Source organism: Mastigoproctus giganteus, chromosome 5 (genome assembly GCF_048544385.1).
Source record: "Mastigoproctus giganteus isolate SK-2022 chromosome 5, ASM4854438v1, whole genome shotgun sequence".
Classification (NCBI taxonomy): Eukaryota; Metazoa; Arthropoda; class Arachnida; order Uropygi; family Thelyphonidae; genus Mastigoproctus; species Mastigoproctus giganteus.
This window is the reverse complement of record NC_143579.1, coordinates 206,524,468-206,542,572: the sequence shown is the minus strand read 5'-3', so window position 1 is coordinate 206,542,572 and position 18,105 is coordinate 206,524,468. Positions and strand designations below refer to the sequence as shown.

The 18,105-nt window shown below is 36.2% G+C and overlaps 1 protein-coding gene across 1 annotated transcript in view; it reads right to left on the bottom strand.

The window, feature by feature from the left end:
- Positions 1 to 18,105, bottom strand: part of LOC150086032 (DNA excision repair protein ERCC-6-like) — a 306,101-nt gene that overhangs the window by 59,581 nt on the left and 228,415 nt on the right. Inside the window, exons 14-16 of the mRNA XM_090374774.1 lie at positions 16,862 to 17,108; positions 11,058 to 11,184; positions 1,029 to 1,519 (exon numbers count right to left, since the gene is read on the bottom strand). Coding sequence (XP_090230900.1) covers positions 1,029 to 1,519; positions 11,058 to 11,184; positions 16,862 to 17,108 — 865 coding nt within the window. The remainder of the gene's footprint in view (positions 1 to 1,028; positions 1,520 to 11,057; positions 11,185 to 16,861; positions 17,109 to 18,105) is intronic.

The window sequence follows — 18,105 nt, the reverse complement described above, 5'->3', positions numbered from 1 at the left end:
TGTTAACAAGTACAGACCAGGCTGAAAAAAATTCTACCCCTTCAGCCTTGCACAATCTTTCCAGGGCCGAATTGATTGACAAGGCTCTCATCATATACTCCCTCCTATTGTGTCTGGGCAGAATTGCAGACACTTTCAAATTCAACCCTAATTCACGGCTTTTTTTCAACAGTGACCTGTAATTGTTAAGTAATTCTGCCGGTCTCCTACTCTTAATATCATTAGTGCCAATGTGTATAACTATATCACCTTTTGTGCCCTTAAAAGATGATATCCACTCTACAACGTCAGCAGGTGATATCTGCTCTACAACGTGCCCTTAAAAGATGATATCTGCTCTACATGGATTCCTCACCGGGATCTGGAAACAAAACAGGGGTCCATACACAGTCCAAAAAAATTAAGGGCTCAACCCTCTGCTAGGAAGGTCATGGCTACCATTTTTTGGTATGTGGAAGGATTTCTTTCAATAGGCTACATGCCACATAAGGAGAACAATCGCCTGCTTGGGCACCCAAGAGATGGTGATGTTAAGGATGCTGTAAAAGGCTCCCTTCCCCACTCACCAAGAGACCAGAATAAAGTTTTTTTTTAGTATTTCCCATTTGCATTAAAAATGAAAGGCATGTATATATTAAACTCAAGGGGATATATATACTGAGGGGGGGGAAACAAAAAAAAACAATGCTACAATGTTTTTCCACTTTAATTAAAGAGTGGGGAGTATGTCATCATGGCATGTAAAATTCAATAAAATTTTGTTTCTGAAATTTAGCAAAAACAAAACATAATTATAGCTTTTTTAACCCTTTTATTTATTTTAGTATTACTTTTTTGTTGCATGCAAGTTGCAAATAGACAATAGGTCACAGATTGGGCATATTTCTTCTGAAGAATTTAATTTATATTGACCCAATCAAACACTGCCGCATTGAAAGTAATTTTGTAATTTTTTCAATAAAATAATGTTTTATTCTGAAATTAGTAATAAAATATAATTTAAGTTATCAAATCGAGCTGATACTCACTCTGTTAGGATTATTTAATGATTTCCTGGCTTCCTGGGGTATTTTTCTATCTTGCTCAGAAGTTATTGTTCCACTTGAAGTTTTTTCTGAATGGGCTCTTTCTTTTAACAAAGCTTCAGCAGTTGAACTTCTGTATGCTTCTTGACTATCAACGAAAACACTGTTTATCATTTTACTTTCATTCATTACACTAGTCTTACGGTGTTCTTCATTTTTTCTCTCAACATGATTATCAGTTACTGCCATATTAGCAAAACTTTTGTTAAAGATTTCTTCATCCTGATCTACAGATTCTTCCACATTGTGTTTCTGTTCTAGGTTTATGGTATGTGTTAAAGGAGTTGCAAAACTAGTATTACTGATGTCTACCACTTCATTACCCATATTATAGCTTCTATTGTCATTATTATCATCATCATCAATATCTCTCTGGTTGGCCTTAATAGCTTCTAAATCAAGAACTTCGGGGAATGTTGGTGGCACATACAGATCTAAAAAAATGAAAAATTCTTTAATTGTTTAGATCAAGGAGCAATTATTCAACAATCTAGGTTACACAAATATATTTTACTTCTTTCTATACTGCAAATATAATACATGAACACAAATAGCCTATAGTTACTACAAAAATTATACAGAGTGCAACATATTTTAATTTATTCCATAATGGTAATAATTTAAAAGGGACATGGTTAGTTTGCTGATTTGGGATTTAATGGTTATCAGCTACTAAGGCTCCATTTGGAGTCTAGTTTTGAAATTTTGATTGAACAAAATTTCAACATAATTTAAATAAAAAATAGTAGTTGGCTCTTCAAAAAATGGAGAAGAGAGTTTATAAGATGTTAAGGTTCCTCATGAATTTGGTTCATATACAATCATAGCTGCTAACTTTCAAAAAGCTGGAGATAATTAAAAAAAAAAAAAAAAAAAACACAACCTTTTTATTATTTTTTTTTGGATTTTCAGAAGTGTTAAGTACGGGCAACTCTCAGTTTACAAACTTTCAATTTATGAACATTCGCTATAACGAACATCCCAATTCATTCAAAATTTCTTAAAGTTGCCAACAGATAGAGTTCCTTATAAAACGAAATGCCAAAGGTATAGTGAACATAATTGTAAGATTTAAATAAACTTTTAAAAAAGTATTTATTACAATAATTATCAGAAAATTATTATATGATAATTATACTGAACTGTTCTTGGTTAATAAAAATAATCTAGACATTAAAAAAACTGTTGGTTTACATGTCGCACTGTGTAGAATGTTTTCTCATTGGAAAGAAATCGGCAATTTTCCCTATTATAATATAATAGGATCATCACTTGCTTTGCCTGGGTTATCTTAGATGGTCAACTGTTGGTTCACTTAGGCTCTGGAAAAGGGAAGCTTCCCTTTTCCAGAGTCCCTCTCTCTTCTAGTCACAAAGATACCTGAAACGGATAATAGCAGCACTGCGAACACACAGCAAAAAATGAGCCTGACTGATCTTTCTCGATGGACTCAGATTTTGAGGAATTAACTGATGAAATAGAGACGCATCTAAATTCTGAAGTAACAGAAGAACCTGATATTCCACAGCCTCCCAGAACATTTACAAGGCAGAAAATGGCTGCAGCTTTTAAGAAGACACAAATATGGAAAGAATTGCAAAAGTGAAAAGAGGCATTTTGACTGTCTAGAATGCTACAGTGAGATTTTTGAAGAAAAAAAGAAACTAACTGTGCAATCTTCTATAAAAACATTTAAAAAAAGGGAAAACCCAGCTGTTTCTTCATTATAAGATGGCCTTCCATCTACCTCATCTGCATCTAGTGTCACTTATGTGGAAAATATTGAACTCTGATGAAGATACTGCGAGAAAAAGTTGAATACAATGTTATGTTCAGTACATATATGTTAGTACTCATTTTCTTTATTTCTATTTTGTAACTCTTTCTGTTTTAAATTAAAAAGTACAATATCTTTTTTTTTAATTCTTTTCTTATTTTTTTTTACGTTACGTACCATATACGATAAACCATAGCGCATACATACATTATAATAAAACACTGTATAGACCATTCGGTGTTTAGTACACGGTTTTAATGCTTTAAAATGGCTGCTAACGTATACGACATGTATCGCAAAAGCTCAGGAATGCAATATCAGGAATGATACACACAACGAACAGCATCTTGGAACGGAACTTGTTTGTAAACCGAGAGTTGCCAATGATCCAACTAGAAATGATGAAACAAAGTGCAGCTTAGCTGTCAAATGCCATATGGCAACCTGAAGAGGGCACCCTAGCCCCCTGCATCTTAGAATTACATTTCCCTGGGGGGAATGGAGGGGATGGTGTTTTCCATCTCCTCCCCATCCTCACCACCCCCACTTTTCTTCTCTGGTGGTGCATGGGCCCACACCATTGAAACCTGGGGACACCTCTATTGGCCCCATACTTCTGCCTTTCTACCCCCACCCCCAGTCTTCAGTCTCTCTCTCTCTCCCCTCTCCATCTATACGCTAACAAAAGCCCCACACACCTAAATTTAAACATGTCAAATCACCTTTTGCCCATATTTTGGATTTTTCAAATTCAAGTGACACCAGCTTCACACAATTGATTAGTTAAAAAATTTTTTTTTAGGTCCTAGCTGCCGAAATCACAAGAAATTACATGGCCCTGCCAGAGTAACTACGTCTACTGGATTCCTGGTCTGCTTCCACGGGGCGAAAGTTGGGCAACAATGGGCCTCAGCAGGGGTCCAGCGGCTAAACGACCAGATGAACAATGGTACACTACATCACACAAATACAAAGCCCACACACTTTTAAATCTCTATCATTCCCGGCGATCTGGTACACCCACAATGAAAGCAACACGGAGATGGGGGAAACCCCTGGTGCCACTAGACATCAATACACTTTCACACCGAGAGTTGCCTCTAATATTTAAATTAACACTTCTGATAATTCAGTCAGGCAAACTTACTATCTATGAATTCTGTTTGCAGCTAGCAAACTTGACTGCTGTAAGAAAACATGCTTTGGTTTTATATATTAACAATAAAGCTGCTAGCCACTGAAACTAGTCTGCAATTTATAAAATTTATTCATAGCCATTCAGCTTCTGCAATAAGCATATTAAATATTTGAAGTTGTAACACTTCATTGGATCATATTGGCATACAAATCACCTTGACAAGTACAACACGTAAACTTGCACTAAAATTTTTATTTTTTACTGCTAAAAGGACCTTATGGTGAAGCTTTACTGCCAACCAGTTTTGATTTTTCAACACACATTGTGCTTGCACTTGTTTCTCATTGGTCTTTTGTAACTGTGATTGACAGGGAAAAGGGTTTATTTTATTTTGGCTCTTATTATTCTAGACTATATTGACAATGTGAGTTAGGAGCTGAAAGTGCATAAAATTTTTCGTTGAAAATAGATCTTTAATTATATTAGTTTTTAATAAATTATAATTTCTTTTATTAATCTTTATTGCTTTCCAAACCTGAGAGAATGCATCATCCCTGGGCCATACGTATTACATCGAAAATGAAAAACTTGCAGAATAAAAGGGGTTTTTTTGTGTGTGTGGCTAACTGAACAACTTACAGCAAACTTTTCTCAGGTGTTTAACATGGTCATATTCATTAACAAAAAAAAAAAAAAAAAAAAATTTAAGTTTCCTTTTTGTGTGTGTGTGTGTGTGTGTGTGTGTGTGTAAATAAGACAAAAATGCTACTATGACTGTGAGATGGAGAAGGGGTCAAATCAAGTAAAAGCCAGATTCTCTACCATAAAGCCAGGAAGTTGGCAGCTATATATAATGTATGTGTTCCAGAAAGGTCAGTTTTTGTCTACAATTAAATCTAGATATTTGGTTTAACTAGTATAATCTATCTGTTTAGTATAAATTCTGAGTCTGGGGGAAGATTTTTTTTTACAATTAAAATGCATAAAGACTTTATAATTCACTTGCTAATATGATTAACAGAAATTCTGCAGTTATTCTATAGGGAGGTTTCTCAAAGACTGAGCTCAGATACAGCAATGTGCATTGCTCTGGCATTTTCACCCATGAGCTCCATCAATAGCATGATTGCAGGTAGGGCAAACTGATTACTGAACAGCAGAATTTATAAATCAAAAATAATATGATACTTTCCTGAAAATCAACACTTGCTGTGAATTGCAAGAGAATGGGGTAACTCATCAGCAAAATCAGTAATACACTCCACTGAAAGTGAAAAAGATTCTCTAGCGATGCAGTCATTAGAAGTTTCGGAATATCATAGCTTAAAATATCCCAGCTGACTTGACTGCTTTTGCTTTAGATGTGAGCACTATATATAATTCTTTTGTGAAAGTTATATGATTGTAAAATATGCTGTTATAAAACTCAGAAGTATAATTTTTTTTATTCAAGATTTCTTAATGGCATTTAATTCAGCACTAAGACCTTGGACATTACAAGTTCTAAGGACTCTCAAGGTTTTAGATTACAAATATGACTTTCCAAGATGGAATGGGATGCCACATCACTGGCTTTAAGGTTCTCAGTTCTTGACATAATGGAAATGTTTATAACTGAATAACTACAATCAATGATCTCTCCTTGCATGGTGCTCAGCCATATTAAAATCTCTATACTTATTCCTTGACAGTATCAGCTTTAACCAGTTAATGTATGCAGTTTGTTACATTTCAGGCATGTCGGCAAATAGTAATAATTCATGATTTGCAACAAAAAAAAAAAAAGAAAGAAAAAGCACGACTTGTGTGAACTAAGAAAATTTCTTTTCTGTGCATCTGTCACATTGCCCATTTATTCCTCCAACCAGTGCATGGCAACAAACAATATCCAGTTCTTCAGCTACAATATACATTATATGGATAACCATGTGATATGTATATGAAAAAAAAAAAAAAAAAAAAAGAAAAAAAAAAAGAAAAAAAAAAAGAAAAAAAGAAATCAAATTTCTATTGGTCAGATTTTAATGAAATTTGAGATGGCTCAACAACTCTTTCTAAAGGGATAAAATATAAAATTTCATGAAATTCATTTCCTAAGACAGGTGATGCACATCTTCACTAGCACATTCAATTTGAAAGAATGATAATAAATGTACTTCAGACAAAAAAAAAAAGAAGAAAAAAAAAAAGAAAAAAAAAAAGAAAAAAAAAATTCTTAAGGAATTCACGATGCACGTGAAATCTTTTACAATTTATGTAATAACAAAGATTGCCGAGTTTCATTTTTGCAGCCATAATCATAATAGTCATGCAGTGTCATGTATACACAAATTATGGGATACCTACATAGTAGCGGGCAGGTCTACCTTTTGGATAAGGGCAGTCACATAGCTAGGCATTGAGTCCACTAGTTCACAAAAACGTTCCAAAGGTATTTTCATTCAATGCTTGCTGCACCGTTGTCCATAATTCTGTCACATTCCTGGATGGAGGATCCAAAGCTTGAGCGGACCTTTCCACAGCATCCCAAAGATCCTCCACAGGATTCCTGTCCGGTGAAAGGGGAGGCCATTCCATGGTGGTAAAATCTGCAGAATGCTCTTCAAATCATGTTCTGGCCACCACGGCTCTGTGGGGGAGGCACATTGTCCTACTGGAAGAGTCCATTGCCCTGTGGGTACACGATGACCATGAAGGGATGGAGATGGGCTACAAGGACGGACACATAAACTGAACTGATCAGAGATGCATCTAGATGTACCAGAGGTCCCAACATGTGCCAGCTGAACACACCCCGGACCATTACCAACCATCCACCTGACTGAACAGTTCTTTGTTGACATAAGGTTGCATAACTTTGTGCAGTTTCCGCCAGATATGCACCCTCCCATATGCTCAAAATACCTGGAAATGGGACTAATCAGACCAAGAGACTCGTCTCCAATCATCCAAGGTCCAGTGCTGATGTTCTTTTGCCCAGTTGGGGCGTAGAGTCCCATGTCATGGTGTTAGCAATGGGACACTGGTGGGACGGTGGCCCATAACCTATTGCGGCTAATGATCACCTGAAGGTCTTGGTGGAGACGTTTCTGGCACCTCCCTCATTGAAGTCGGCGGTGATTTGTGCCACCGTCACTCTCCGGTTGGCTGAAATAATGCAAGACAGATGTCGATGGCCATGTTCATCCACCACCTTTCTCTGCCCACAGCACAGTCCACAATGAGATGCTATTCCAGAAATGGCGTATTCCTGATACACTCTGAAACGGGAATAGTGCAATTTCTGTACCACCTCTGTGATAGAGTGACCCATGCATTGGGCACTCACTATCAATCCCTCTTTCAAAGTCGGTTAACTCACAATGTTTATCCACACTGACATCGAATTCACGTCTACATGAATGCAGTGTACCAACATACCTGCCAAGTGGTGGGTGCATCCACAAGCGAGAGGGGTGACAGCGTTACCCCTCTGGCTTGCCCAGGAATCAGGTATCCCATAAATTCTGTCCTTTTAGTGTACAAGTTAAGCATTAAAATAATGCATTGTGTTGTTTAATATGTGCAGTTGTGCATACCTACTGAAGAGAGTATTCATATTTTGGGATATTATTTGCTGTTTATTTTTGTTTTTTGGTTTTTAGGAGCATTAGCAACTAAGGCCATATTGCTCCGGGGATATGCAGTGGTCATTCCCTGACCTTTCCGCATCCTCCGTATAGTCACAGGCTCAAACCCCAGTCTAATCAAGAAGCATGTGTGCACTGCTGTTCCTGCCCACTTGGCTACGGAGGCGCCATTTAATTCTTGTAATCCATACAAAAAAAAAAGGGTGAAAATTCTCTTCTCGCACTACCACTGATTTTGTAAATTCATAACAGTATTAAAATGAGAGAGAGAAAGAGAGAGAGAGAGAGAGAGAAAAAACACCCAGTGTTTAAGTAAGTGGAGTTTTATCAATATACAAGGGCGGTTCAATAAAGAATCGCCCTGACCTAGCTGCAGAGGTACTAGCCTGTTGATTCTTGGCACAGGTTTTAGTCCTTCTCTACATAGCCACCGTGCAGATTTACACATTTTTCCCATTGATGGATGAGGCTACGGATACAGTTTTTGTAGAAGTGGTGAGGTTGGTCTCTGAACCATGACTCTGTTGCAGAAACGAGTGTCTCGTCGTCAGGGAAGTGAGTCCCCCGAAGAAATGATTTGAAGGAAAGAAACAAGAAGTCCGATGGTGCAAGATCGGGTGAGTAAGCTGGATGGGGTAGTATTTCATATCCACAAGTGGCCGCTTGTGTTGTTGCAATTTCAGAAGTGTGAACTGGGGCAATGTCTTGAAGCATTCTCATACCTTTTGGACAGCATGCCACCTGAAGGTCTTAGTGGAGACGTTTCTGGCACCTCCCTCATTGAAGTCGGCGGTGATTTGTGCCACCGTCACTCTCCGGTTGGCTGAAATAATGCAAGACAGATGTCGATGGCCATGTTCATCCACCACCTTTCTCTGCCCACAGCACAGTCCACAATGAGATGCTATTCCAGAAATGGCGTATTCCTGATACACTCTGAAACGGGAATAGTGCAATTTCTGTACCACCTCTCTGCCACACCTACATGTTTTGATTTTCTCTCATAATTTTGTGAGTAAATTGGCATAATAGGCACCTGTAATTGTTCTACCTTTCGGCAGGTAATCAGTCATTATTACACCTTTCGCATCCCAAAACACTGTCAGCAAGACCTTTCCTGCTGACACTTGGGCCCTTGCCTTCTTCGGGGTGGGGAACCATGATGTCGCCATTCCATGGACTGCTTTTTTACTTTCAGGGTCGAAATGGTGTATCAACTTTCATCATGAGTGATTAGATGAGAGAAAAAGTCTTCCTCATTTTTTTTGGCACAGGGCTAACAACTCTTGTGATTTCTGTTGTCGATCAGCCTTCTGGAAACCAGTCAACAAAAGCAGTCCATCTTGCACTCAATTTCCTTAAATGGAGTTGGTCATGAAGCATTGTTTCAACAGAGCCCACACTAATCTTCACCTCCTGGGACAATTCATGCACAGATATCCGGCGATCTTCCAGGATAACGACTCCACTTTTCTGATCATGCTGTCATCAATGGCTGAATGGGGAAGACTTGGAATGGGCTCAAATTCTACCGATGTCTGACCACACTATGCCAGTGCTTCACAATGCCACAGGATGGGGCTTCATTCTTATACACAGCAGCCATCTCCTCGTGGATTTCTTTAGGAGATTTCCCCTTCAAGAACGGATTACAGCTCTGGCTTCAAATTTGTCCATGATGCTACTTCATCACATGTTCAGCTCTGTAAGAGAAAAACAAATTAAGACACAGGGCTGAAAATTTACAGCTTTAGCACAGAGATATGTATGATGCTACACACAAAATATCATGACTCTGCGATATGTGGAAGTAGGTGAGGGCGATTCTTTATTGAACCACCCTCGTACAATTGATTACAGTTATGAAATTAACTTGTTGTGTGGAATTAGATCAGTATTTTTGTTAGCATAAATTAAGTTGCTATTTATGGAATAGATTAACCATGAAGCTGCTTCAGAAGTTTTTCTCTCATTTTCAATACAATTTTGCTGAGCCAAGTTAAAAGATGAAGGATATAAAATCCTCCACATTTGAATTAAACAGCTCTAGCATCTTGAAAATCAGGGTTGTTTTTTGTTTTTTTTTTAATTTATTATTTTAGTATATAGTTGCCAGAGTAAAATTTGGCTATTGTAATAAAGCATATATTTTTCAGATGTAACCAAACACTATGCATTTTTCTTGTCTACCACTTTCAGCTGTTCTAAAGTGACACAGACTGTTGATCATTATTATTATTATTAGCTACATGGTGCAAGGAAGCTTGAGGCTTATGCTGCACAAGCCAAAAGAAAAAAAAAAAAAAATCCCCGAGTTATTAGCACACATAGTAAGAGCAGTTCGTGCTTGGTTATGAAGTTTACTGAAAACAATAATGCAAAAAAAAAGTAAAATGTCATTCATTTTTTGTTTAGATTATATTATAAGAATTAAACATCGAATAATATCCAAAAATATAAATTCTCTCTCTCTCTCTAGAAGATATATACAAATACATAATATACTGTGCTTATTTTTTTATACATAGCAATCAAAGATGTGCAAAAAATTTACTGAATTTCTCCAGAAAACTACTGTTATCTTTCTTCTATTGACTAAATTAAATTATTGATCATATATTTATGAATATCTAACACAATGAAACTAGAAGTTTATTAATATTTAAATGAGAATTATACAAATTTTACAGTGCATTCAGCTTATTCAATCCATTCAGAGATAATAATTATTGGAGGGCTACCTGATTTCCTAGAAGAACCATGAAATGACTTTAGAAACAATAAAAACAGCTTCCCATTCCTGAATACTGATTATTTATAACAAAATGGATGAAGAAACTGAAGGAACCCATCCTCTATTTAAATTTAAACTGATATAAGAAATTACAAAATATATTCCTTATAATACAGTTAAACAAATAACAATTTTTACTTCAAGTTCAGTTTTTATTAAATGAAAATAAGTAGTAAGATAATGAAATCATCTTGTTTGTACTCTGGCACAACCACCAGACCAGAGGAGTTTGCAATAAATCACAAATACAATAATTAATCACATTTAGCAGTCATGTAGGCTTGAACTACACTCCACTCAGCTACATCAGGCAATGTGTAACAAGCAAACCCAATCTATATTATACCCATCTCACCCCCAGAAAAGCAGGAGCAGTAGTCAATTACTGACATTCAAACATGTAAATGCATTTTGTCTTCTATATTCTTTAAATTAAGACACAATTGAACATTTTTAAGCCATTAGTTTCCCTGAAAAATGATTAAAAAAAAAAAACCCCTTTAAAGAGAAGGTAATTGATTCACATCCTGCAATCTGGAATATCATTCATTTGAACTGACCCTAGTCACAATTAGAATTAATGATGTTTTTTACAACAACAATTAATGTTACAAATGTTACGAAATACGCGTACCTGGATTACTTATTTTTTTATAAGTGTTTACAGGAAGAGTGTAAGGACGAACATAACCACCAGATTTCTTGTTGTCCTCCAAATTCTGAGTAGCTTCTATTTGTACAAGCTGTTGAGCCATATGAACCTAGAAAAAATTGTCTAGAATTATTTTTAGCATTGCTTAAAAAATGAGCATTAAAAATACTCCTCTGTATAATAGCAATTTAAAAATTATGACAACTAACTGAAAACAATGAAACTGAATATATACTAAAAAATGTAATCAAAGCTTAGACTAACTGAACCCATAGGTGCACGAAGCTTTGCTGGGGCATCACAATTATGAAACCATTTTTGCTCAAATGCAGAATGGCCTATTTTGCAGCTAAGACTTTCATTCAAATCAAGGAACACCACAACAGCACGCTATACTATTTCTTGGTCAATGCCTCAAAATGGAATAGCCGAGTAACACTGAGATTTTCACGTTTACAGGAAGACCGATCTTTTATTTAATAAGTACAGGGAGACTTTGATTAATGTTAATTTGAAGTTGTCATTAAACAATTAAATACAGGCCTTACAGTGTTTCAAAGTCACTACTACTACATTGCTTCTGATGTAGGTGAGTACTATTACATTGCTACCGATGTGTTGGCACATTGCTCTAATTACGGTAAAAATGAATTAACTGAATATCCAACTTATTCCAGTCAGCCTGAATTTTTATGTACTTATTTATTATTATTTTTTATAATAGTAATAGAGAGCTGGAACTAATCCAATATCCAACTGGAGAAAGCAATGCCATAAGCATTTATGGAGGATTTTTCAAGGACATAAAAGGACAGAGGTTAGGGTTACAAAGAACAAAAAGACATGTTTGCGAGTGCCTCATGTTAGGAGTATAGCATTTGGCAATACTCCTAACAATCTAATTTACCTAATAAACTTAAGGTATCAGTTAAATTGACAAACCAACAATAATAGGAGACTTATTAACATGGTGAATAGAAACACAGTATCATTATGACTGGATCCAGAACCTAAATATGGTAAGTATATACAAAGGCTGATCAATAAAGAATGATCATAATTTTTCATGAACAACTGTACTGCTTGCTGTTTTCAGCTGAGCTACGGAATTTAAGACCAAACCAAACAAACTGCATCATATAGCAACTGCGCAGTTGACTCATGTGTAAGACTGTTGCCTTGGCGGCCAGCCAAGTTTATGCCTGTTCGGTTTAACCTATATAATAATGGCCGTGACACAAGGAAAAGTATACTGCTCTCAAATTTTGTTTCCATCTCAAAAACAGTTGAAGTGTATGTAAGAGGCTTTTGGTGAATCTACACTTCCATATAGCACAACTCACAGTTGGTTTAGAATGTTTAAAGGTGGATGTGATTCAACCACATAAATCAGCAGTCCTGGAGTTCCAACCACTGCTGTCACCACAGAAACCATAAACACTGCTTCTTTCATTGTGAGAGAAGATCATTGTATAGCAATAAAGCAACTGGCAAAGATGTTGAGAATATCAGTAGCAAGCATGCATGGTTTCTCCATGACCAATTACATATGGCATGTGTTTGTGTACACTGGGTTCCACGACTACTCACACCTGAGCAACGGGCAAGTTTGCATGGAGGTTTGTCAGGTGGTGCAATGGATGGTTACTGAAGATGAAGTTCATTCTGCACAAGGAGATAACAGCAGATGGAGATATGGCTTAATCATTTCGATTCAGAGAGTAAGCATTGCTAACACAAAAAAAAAAAAAAAAAAGTGGCTTCTGTAGGAAAGGTTATGGTCATCTCTTTTTTGAAATTCAAGGAATGGTTTAACAGTACAGTCCTCGTATTACACGATAGTTGTGTTCCTAGAAAACCTCGTGCAATGCAAAATCGTGTAATATAAACAACAGGCCCTATGGAAAAAATAGGGTTAGGGGCCGACCACCCAAGATTGGACACACATTTTTAACCAAAATATTACCAAACACAATAAATAATCGTAATAAAACACTTACAGTTGAAAAATGTAAAATTAATAATTTAATCATTTAAATTTAGATTCTTACCTTAAAAGTAAATGAAGACAGCTTGAGGGAAAGGGGTTGAAGCAGCGTAATTATGGGGAAAGTGGCAGCAGGTTGTCATCATTATCGGAACTGGGAGGTGGAGGAGATGCCGATGAGGACTTTGGACGAAATGTGGTCACACCAGAACTAGAGGGCTGCGGCTCATTTTCTGTCTCTTTCTTGGGTGTTTTCATAAAAAAGACATCTAGTTTCTGTTGTTTCGCAATCTTCCTCCTTTCACAAAGCAGCTGCTTATATGGCTCCAAAGCAGATCGAATTGTATGAAGTGCTCTTCTGCTTCTTTCTGCATTATAATCGTTATCTTCTAGCCATTGCATACTTTTCTCAAATGAATTTAAAACTGAAGATAACTCTAAAGTAGAAAGCGGTTTTATGGTGGCGTTCAGGCATTCAACTTCGTCTTTCTCATCTTCCACCTGCCCTCCAGCAACAAGTTGTTGCAGTTCTTCAGTTGAAAGTTCTTCTTCATGAGACTGAAGCAACTCTTCTAAATCATCTTCCTCCAATTCCTCAAAGCCAACCTGCTTTGCAAGGGCAACACAATGTGCTTTTAATTTAGGAAGCTCATTTACAGGATCAAAGCCTTTAAAATCACGAATAAAATCTGGTAAAAGAGGCCGCCAAACACCATGTAAGCATTCTTTTGTCACTTCGTTCCAGGCCTCCACAATTATGTAAATTGCATTCTTAATGTTGAATCGCTTCGAAGTCTTTAACTGTTGGTGCATTTTCGCCCTCTGTTTCTGCTATCAGCATCTTAAATGTCCATCTTGTGTAATAGTGCTTAAAAACAGCAATTACTCCTTGGTCAAGTGGCTGGATAAGAGATGTTGTGTTAGGCGGTAAAAACAGGATTTTGCTGTTTGGTGACAGTTCAGCAAGGGTTGGAGGGTGACTTGGTGCATTGTCCAAAATAATTAAAATCTTAAAATCCAAATTTTTCTTTTTGCAGTAGCTTCGAAACACATCCTCAAACACATGTAGTAGAAGTTCAGTGAAGATCTGCCCTGTCATCCACCCTCTTCTGCTGTTCCTAAAGTAAACACCCAGGGTAGTCCTTGTGATCCCTTTTAACGCTCGTGGATTGGCTGCATGATAAACTATAACAGGCTTCAGTTTCAAGTCGCCACTTGCATTTGCTCCTAACATGATGGTAAACCTATCCTTAGCAGCCTTGTAGCCTGGAGCTCGTGCTTCCTCTCTTGAGATATATGTTCATGATGGCATTTTTTTCCAATACAGTCCGGTTTCATCAAAGTTGAAAATTTGGTCCAGTGTATAGCCCTCTTCCTCAATTAGTTTTTTCAGTATCGGCGGAAATGCCTTTGCTGCTGCATCATCTGCACTCGCAGCTTCACCTGATAATTTCACATTATGGAAAGCGTGACGTTTCCTGAAATTGTTGAACCAGCCACTACTGGCAGTAAAGGGAGGCACTTCTTGAGGGTTTTCATCTTTATTTCTCAGGTCTTCAAATATTGCCAATGCCTTTGCTTTTATCGTAAGCAAACTTGTTCCTGATCTCTTCTTTGTTTGACCTTCTATCCAAACAGATAAAAGACGTTTCATCTCTTCCAGTTCTTTGTGTCTTGATCTAACTGATTTTGTTACACTTTGTGTTGTTCCTGCTATGAAAGTTGCTTTTATTTTTTCTGCATTCTTTCTAATTGTTCTCAGCGTTCCCTCATTTAGGCCTGTAGCACGCACAATATCGCATGTTCTCTCATTCCAGTCAAAGCGTTTCACAATTTCATATTTTTCTTCTATTGATATTGCTTTTCTTTTTCTCTCTGAAGTATTTTCACCAGAACGCTTCCTTTTCACACTTTTCAAGTATTTTACTCATTTTTTTGAGAATAGAGCACAATTATAAACTGAACAAAAATGAGGAGGCAAGCTTGATATACATAAACGCACAGTGAACAAGTAGCAACTGAATAAACGATGCAACGCCCGTGTACAAACTGAATAAACAATGCAGTAAACGCAAAAACACACTATTCTCACATATTACATGCTTATGTTTTACTAAAGCACATTTCTGGAGGTCACTACCATAAAACAATAAAAACAATTTGCAGTTTCCGGTTTATTGGTGGTTCCTGCTAGTGGAATCTGTTATAAACGGGTAGTAAAAGTCGATCTAATTACATTTGCGATAATACCGATACAGTAGCTGAAATTCTGTTGATTTTTACGTTATTATGTTAAATGTGTTTCCCCTTCCACGAAATCATAAAAACAAAATTTCAGAATCTTCTCTTCATTCCTACTGTGTTGTGTTCAGTTGTGGTGATTCCGCGGCGTTCAACTACCATTTCTTGTAAACACAAAGGCGAATCGTGCATAAGCAAATTCGGTTCGTGTTATATAAGATATCGTTCCCCTATTTATAAATCGTGTATGATCGAATTCGTATAATGCAAACACGTGTTATACGAGGACAGACTGTATATTGTGCCACATCATATGACTGTTATGGGACCTTACTACAGAACTGTAATGCACTTTGTAGAATCACATTTGTCGCAAACTACCACAACTGCATGCAGGTGGGTGGATGCTGCATTATGACAATGTGAGAACTCACATTGCTGATACTGTCACTGAGTACTTAGCTAGCATTAATGTAAAATGTATTCCTCATCTGCCCTACAGTCCCAATCTTGCACATTGCAATTTTTTTTTTATATTTCCAAAGTTAAAGGAACTGCAACAAAAACGTTTTCAGTCATCAGAATTTGTAAAGAAACTGGAGGTCATTCTTAAAATGGGGAGTACTTTGAAAAAGACCATCAAAATATGGATGATTAATAAAGATATTTTGTAAAAAAAAAAAATTGGGACTTGCTACTTTTTTAACACTTTAAGTACATTATATATTTCACTTTAATTGTCCATCAAAAACAAACATGAGTCAAAAAACAGATAGCATTTAAGCACCGTTGGATGTACAAGGAAACCTTCATAACGAATTAGCTGTGTAAGATGGACTTACTGCATGTTACTCAGAACAGTAATATATTATAATCATAGAATAGCTTTTCTTACATAATATAAATTCAGATTTTTAGTCATGCATGCCAATTTCCCAGAAGCACTTGCAAATGCTTCTGGGAAAAAATAAAATAAATCCTGGTTATCAATATTATAACTACTTTAAAAATAAATTGTTCTGTTCATAGTTATAGTAGATTTATTTTTAAAGTTAAAATGGCTCTTTATAATTTTCCTACTTCTAATCACAATTGATATTAGTCCATCATTGAAAGATACTGAAAAGTACAGCAGTATTGCAAAATCAGTTTTATGACATTTTTCTGCACTAGGGGTTTGCTAACGATCATTTGTTAGAGAGAAAATCCTGCACAACTTTTAATTAAGCCAATATCCTAGTTGGGGGGGGGGAGAAGGATCAACATTTCCAAATGAATGACAGTTATATACACTCAGGAGGTGATCATAATATGTGTAAGTGCACACGCCCATGCAGTCTTTAGTTCTACAGATACCACTCTATACACAACTGTAAAAGAAAAGCCGACCCTACAAAGTGTAATAGCCATATATTATTCAATGACTGCAAAGGACGTAGTAAAAAAAAGTGAGTTAACAAAGAAATTTTAACATTAAATTTTAAGTGTAATTTTTCAGATGCCCCATATATTTAGAAATCAGAAATTATAAGATGAAACCACAGAAAAGCAGTGGTACCTGTTTTCTGATATATTCACTGTCTTCACTCTCTCCATGCTGTTCTTCTTGAAATTTTTTGGTGAACATTAGATCATGGTCACTGATCCCAAAAATATCCAGTGAATAAAGAAAAGCAATATGTTCATCAAGAGAGGAATCAGTTTTGCGCTCATTAGCATGCAGTTCTTCAAGATGAACTTGGGTAGACGAATAGTGTGGATTATCGAAGGTAAATAATTCTCTCAGTTCCTGTTTACTAAAATACCTAAAAATAGAAGTTTGAAAATTAAATGTATATATATAAAAATGTTAATGGTTATAATAAGTATAATTTTATATCATTAAAAGCTTTATTTGCAATTCTATTCTTACCAAAACATTTTACATACATAATGCTTTCTTGGGCTTCAGTATTAATCAGTTAGATAATATAAGTAGTGAGGTTAAAATTTCAGGCACATTAATGTTTTTATTTCTTAAGTTAATCATAAATGAAGTAAAAACTTTTTTTACAAAGATATCTCACCATTTAATACTGCTTATTTAAAATTCCATGTCATAATGAAACTAAGAAAAATAAAGTGAGAGGAAACTGAGGAATGGGAAAGCATGTTTGTGAAGTGCACCTCACTGGAGAGTGGTCCCTATGACCTTGATAAAGGGGAGGGGGAGAAAACAGTCATGTGAACTGGAAAACTGTGCCAGATCAATCCTTAATGAATTTGATTTTTATCTAGGCACCAGATTCTAGAAAATTTGATAGATTGGGTGTGGCATTTATTGTTTAAGAATATTCAGATTTGTGATTGGTTATAGCTAGCACTTCCATGATTCATAACATGCAGCCACTGTTCAGTTTTATCAAAATTTTGGCTTTGTCTAGGGGTGCATAAGCATGGTGTTAAGCACACACATGGAGATCTCTGTGGGCACAGATCTATTGCATGTGCCAGGGGTCGCCAACAAGTCAATCGCAGCTTTAATTTTGGTTGATCATGATGAATTTTAAATACATATATATAAAAAATAGATTAGTTAAAATCTAAATATTATTATTATGTACCCCACTTGCATATGCTTATTACAAATCCGTTGAACCACGTGACTACTTTTGTTGCCACACAGCCACTAGGCTTGTCTCTACGTTGTGCAGAGCATAGTGTATGTGTCGAATTCTTATTTAGCTTACTTAATATTAATAACTGGACAGTACTTATACGTTAATTTAATAACCTTTGGTTTAAAATTAATACTACAAAAAA